This window comes from Gavialis gangeticus, unplaced genomic scaffold, assembly GCF_001723915.1.
Source record: "Gavialis gangeticus isolate Ggan-Ray unplaced genomic scaffold, GavGan_comp1, whole genome shotgun sequence".
Classification (NCBI taxonomy): Eukaryota; Metazoa; Chordata; order Crocodylia; family Gavialidae; genus Gavialis; species Gavialis gangeticus.
Window position 1 is genome coordinate 5864897 of NW_017728993.1, and position 6000 is coordinate 5870896.

At 41.3% G+C, this 6000-nt stretch overlaps 1 protein-coding gene across 3 annotated transcripts in view; it reads right to left on the bottom strand.

Moving 5' to 3' along the window:
• SGIP1 (SH3 domain GRB2 like endophilin interacting protein 1) overlaps positions 1 to 6000 on the bottom strand; it is a 233691-nt gene that overhangs the window by 94594 nt on the left and 133097 nt on the right. For all 3 annotated transcript variants that reach the window (XM_019528431.1, XM_019528429.1, XM_019528428.1), the window contains one exon: positions 2763 to 2774. In XM_019528431.1, coding sequence (XP_019383976.1) covers positions 2763 to 2774 — 12 coding nt within the window. The remainder of the gene's footprint in view (positions 1 to 2762; positions 2775 to 6000) is intronic.

Below are 6000 nucleotides of genomic sequence, written 5' to 3' on the forward strand. Positions count from 1 at the left end.
CTCTCTCTCATCCACTCAGGCATACATGCACTAATTGTCCCAGCGCTATCTTGTCTTGGTTTTTGCCTCAAGCCACATTTGCTGTTTTATTTGCATGCATTACTACCTTTAAGATTAATGGAAATTACATGCACAAAGAAGTAAAAATAGATTGCTCTGTCTTTGGGTGGATCATCTACCCAACCACAGGGGTTCAGCAGTAAGAAAACCATTTTGAATTGAGCAGGAGAACCAAATAAGAATGAAAATAAGCAGCTGAAATTCAACAAATCAGTGACAAAAACCACATGGATAAATCACACAAATTCAGAACTATAGGAATAACTTGCTTTTTTGGCTTTCTAATAAAACTTGCCTAATATTTTGGAATCATGTTTCAACTGAGACCAGGCGGTCTCATATTTTGACAGGAGGCAAATGCCATGCAGATATTCAGCCTTCTGGAAATACAGACCCACTGCAGGACAAGTTCTTTAAAGAGCACTACTAATTTCACTTGAAAGCAAAAGGTGTGGGGATAGTAAATCGCAGTGTTTTTGCTGAAGTAGGAAATTACAGTCCAAAACTTTAACTTGCATTAGAACTGGGTGAGGTTTTTTTCCCCCCCTCAACAAGATCCAAATCTATCCAAATAATGCAGTTTTGGGGCTTTCAAATCTACTGGAAAATGTTGGTCAAATTTACTTAGTAGTTTCAGCTGAAATGGAAATGACAAATCATTTAGACTATTCCAAAACATCTCTATGGCTGGCCTTTATAGTCGTTGTCAGCAATCCCTCAATTTGAAGATGATCTCTGCCATGGTTCATTGATGGGCCTTGTGGTGACTTAAGAGTCCAGAGACCTGAGCCACAGACCAGTCCACAGAAGTTGCAGATCTTTCTACAGGAGAGAATAGGCTCTAAGCTAGAATTTCTCTCTTTTTCCTTTCTCCATTCTCTCCTTTCTGCTTTGAGGACAAGATGCTTTACTTCAAACCAGGCTGCTACTTGGTTCAGGTTGTGGCACCATTGGAGTCAGTCAACAGCCAGCTCCTCCCAACTCTTGATGCTGGCATCTATTTTCTTGAGGTGTGCCTTCAATGTGTCCCTGAGGTTTTTCCTGTGGCCACAGCAAGATCTCAGAGCATTACTAAGTTGGGAACAGAGCACTTTCTGGGAGTCATGAGTTGGGCATCTGCACACAGTGTCTGGTCCAGAGAAGTTGGTGCTCGAGACTCAATGCTGGTAACACTGGCTTCAGCAAAGATTTCCAAACGTTGGATTCAGCATTTGCACAGTGATCTTCCCATCTGATGTAGAGTATTTTCTGGAGTCATCATTGGTGATGTCTCCAGGCTCATGAGATGACAACAGGTCACCCACGTTTCACGTCCATAGAGGAGAGTGGGGATGATAACTACATTGTAGACCTGGATCTTGGTGTCTTTCCAGAGATTGTGAGAAATAAAGATGTCACAAAGCAATTTCCCAAAGAAGACACTTGCATACAAGAACCTGTGCTGGATTTCCTCAATGCAGAGGTGGCTACTGAGGTAGGTAGCCCAGAAAGGATGAGGGATCATGCCCTCCTTTTCAACAGCTCAATTGCAGGATATAGGAGACTGGGTTCTAGTTTTTCTCCCCTGCTTGCAGAAGTCTGAGTCCCCATTCCTTACCTGGCAGAAGACTGCCTTAAATCACCATGGTACAGGTTATTCTGGAGTAAATCACTCTGTTTGTGCTGTTGATGCTGTTCCACTTTTCTCAGACAGCTTAAAAATTCATAGCGTTAGAGGCAGACACTAAGCAGCCCAACAGTTTAGGCCATATCTTAAGAGGTGGGAACCTCAATTTAGAATAATAATTTTATAACCAGGTGGCTAGAGCATTCTCCTTGGAAGAGGAGGAAGAAAATGCAAGTTCAAAACCCCTCAGGCTGAACAGTGTTGAATCTGGGCTTCCCATAACAACCCACAAGCAAAAGTGCATTCTCCCCTTTGTTTTGCGGGGTTTTTTACAAGCACTGGTTGGAAGCTTCAGAACTTTAATAATGCGCTGGAGCATCAGTAACTTGTCACTAACCTTTCAATCCACTCCTGTCTACAAATATTAGACTATGACAACTCATATGATTCTTGGAAATTAGAAACACCTCTTCTACAGATGGGAAAACTAGGGGCAGCAAGTTGGAGACTCGCACAAGACCACAGAAGGAGGAATTGTATGAGAAGAGACTAGATTTCAGAGGTTCTTCTCTTGAGAGCCAATGCTGTCTCCTATTTAGCACTCCAAAATCTGCACAGGCCTACAAAATGTTATGGCGTGAGAAAAAAAAATACAGCCAAGTCTTTGGAAAGAACATATTAGCATTGTATTAAATGTTACCATAGCAGCAAAGTTCATGCTACCTAACTAAAGGCTTTTATATCTTCTGATAACTATAAATGCTCTGTGACGTACATAAAACAGGCTTGGGTGAAATCCTGAGCACAAAATTCTTTGTGCTCAGGGCTTCACTATCCTCAAACTTTCTGTTTGTCTTGCAAGCCAGAGGGGAAAATAATTAAATGTAACAGCAAGGAATCCTAGCTAATTTAAAAAACACCTTGGAATTAAATCCATGAGGGAGGCAGCATAATAGATGCCATGGCTTCTAAACAAGGATATATGGTATTGACATTTTACATTTCAGACATATGAAAAATAGATCAAACAGAAAAGTACAGGCAAAGTATTCTGTTAAAAAATTATAGAAGGTAGAAAAACTAAATGATATCTTACCGGACTTTTCCTCTAAAAGAATGCAGTAAAGGTAAAAAAAAAGAAAGAAAGAAAATGAGAAAATAAGGTACTTTCTGTAAAGAAGCAATTCACAGAGAAATAAAAGACCTACGTATGAAAGAAAGCATTAAGAGTGTAACTTAAACATACAGTAAAGTAGTAAGTAGGTTGTAGACATAGCCAGAATATTATTCATGCAGACATAATATTATAGTGAAAGATAGCATATGCAAACACAGCACTTTTATCTAAGATATTTTACAGGGTACTGCATTATTTGGCATTGCTGGTCCCTGCTAACTATACTCATAGTCAGTTTTTCAATACATGTTTTACTCCTTAAAATGGTTTATAGGATGTGAAAATAAAGTCCTGTACTCCACACAAGCTTTGAAAAATGTAAATATAGGAAGTGTCTGAACTTAAAAAGGCACAGGCTTTTAAAAAATTTGCACTCAACTGAGATAACTTTAGCATTTTAGCAGTGGGATGAAATATCCTGCTTGGCTCAACGGAAATGACCTTGATTACATTTGTTTCATCACAAGCTCTTAACTGTTTAAATTAGCTTTCATTTTTATCAGCATTTTCCAACCGGGGAGTAGACTATGATTTTTATCTTGTTAGAAAGAGATATAAATAGTGCTGGTCAGAAGCTTATCAGCATGGTCATTGCAGAGTGGAAATCAAAGCACAGTACAGTCTAGTAAATTGCCTTAAACGAGTAAACTGTCTTTTGTAAAGGACATATTAAATTACTGTAAATAAATACTGAAAACAGTCAAACCTTATGGCCACATCCACATGCGTGTGGACATTTGGTTCCCCAGGGACAACTAGCAGTGATGCACCTTGTGCCACTACTGGCTTTCCCAGGGAAACACCTGTGCTACTCGCCCTTTGGCACGCAGCAAGTTACCCCAGGTGGGGTAGGGGAGGCTGGGGCAGCACTGGGCTGGCCCCAGCAGCTTTACCCTAAATCCTGGGGGCCTCCTGGGGCTGCAGCAGTGGCACTCCTGCCCCACACTGCTCCCTTGCACTGCAGAGAACACATGAACATGCAATATGTGGCACTGCAGACATGCTGAACAGCAGCCTTTATACACTACTGATTACATGTGAGAAATTTCAGCAATCTACATGTTGGTTTTTTCTGTCCAGGTTGTGTATGTCTGAAGGATGGCCAGTTGTGAAAAAGCCATAATAGCTGTCAGATTGTGCTGTTTGGTACACTTCTACAAAACATCCTTCATCACCTATTGACTTGAGGATTAGAAGCGAGTTGTGCAAAATTAGAAGTTTTGCTCATTGTTGGGTTTTAATTTATAAAGTAAGAAATACTACTTTTTAACCATGAAAAAAAGTTAATTTCTCTAGCAGTCAGTCAAGCAAATATGGTTACACATTGTAATTACCATATTCACTCAAATATTAGATGACCCTGAACATAAGATGCCCCAAATAATTAGATTTTATATATGGAAAATATATACATTTGTTATAATTTCCCAAGTATTGAGGTTTGCCTTGAATTTGTCCTCCTCCCACTCCTACAGCAGGGAAAATAAATCTAGGGGGCCAAGTGGCTCCCTTGCCTTTACTCCATAAACTTCTCCCCACTTCAGCCCCTTCCCGTCTCCTTATGGTCAGACCCTGCTCTCCCCGAGCACATGCAAGCAAGGAGCAAATTTGAAAACACTAACTTTGAAATAAACCTGCCTGTAATACTTTGTATATAGGCAAACTACTATGGGTACCCATAGACTTAGTTCATCCAGAACGGACACACCTTACCTCATTTGAAAGTGCTGCAAGTTTTAGCACAAATACTCCATAAACACATGTTTAAGCAGTACTTTTGTACCGACATGTATATAGAATAAACTATGCATGATATTAATCAAAAGCCGAAAAGTTCATGTTTTATCACATAGTTCACTGGGCTGGGCCCCAGCTGAGTCAGTGTTTCAAGCCACGGTGACCCCACAGCTCAGCACTGATCAGTATGCGTGTGTACTCCAGATACCCCCCTACCCCCAAAAGGATCCATGTGCTAGTTAGCCCCTACTCTTGATGGGAACTGGATAGTCTTGTCACAAGTCCTGGGATTCTCCAAAAACTTATATGTAGATGATGCACTAGGCAACCTGTTCTGGCTCCACCTCATGAACAGCAGGGCCACACTAATCATACATCACAGGCTGAGAGAGGGGGAGAAACAGGGATTCTGGGTGAACTGTTTGAGGCCCTGTTTGGTGATGCTTGTTAGACATTTTAAGGCTGGTGAAGAAACAGAAATCATTCAAATGGGAAAGAAAGATCTAGCTCAGCTCTGGGAATGAAGAAGAAATCTAAATTTATTCAATGGTGCTCAAGAGAGGTCCTGGAAGATTGGAAAAGGGACAATGTGGTGCCAATCACAAGAAGAGGAGGAGGTAGGATCCGGGAAACTACAGGCTGGTCAGTTTGACCTCAATGCTGGGTAAAACTTTGGATAAAATTATCAAGAAGTCCATGTGTGAGAGACTGGCAGAAGGCATAATGCTGAAGGGTATCCAACACTGTTTCATTGTGGGCAGGTTGTGTCTGACCAACCTTGTCTCCTTCTATGATCAAGTAACAAACTACTTAGATATGGAAGATGCAGTTGATGTCATATACTTGGATTTTAAAAAGGCCTTAGAGATGGTCTCCCATGATGTTTTTATAAAAAAAACTGGGGGATTGTGGGCTGACAAAGTCCACGGTCAGTTAGGTTGGGAACTGGATAAGGGGTCGAACACAGAGCTTGTTAGTGGACAGGTCTGTATCATCTTGGTGGGAGGTAGCTAGTGGGGTCCCGCAGGGTTCAGTTCTTGGCCCCGTGATGTTCAACATCTTTATCAACAATTTAGATGAGGATGTGGAAAGCACACTGGCTAAGTTTGTGGATTATACCAAGTTGTGGGGAAAAGTGGTCACACTAGGGGATAGGACATAGATCCAAGCAGACAGGCTAGAAAGGTGGGTGGAGTAGAACTGGATGCAGTTCAATAAGCATAAATGCAGAGCACTTCATCTGGAAAGAAGTAACCAGCGACATGAATATAGGTTAGGAGGAGATGTCCTGATCAGCACGATGGCCGAAAGGGACTTTAGGGGATCATGGTTGATCACAGGATGAACATGGGCTGCCAGTGCAACACTGCAGTCAACAGAGTTAATAGTATACTAGGATGCATTAGCTGATGCATCGTGA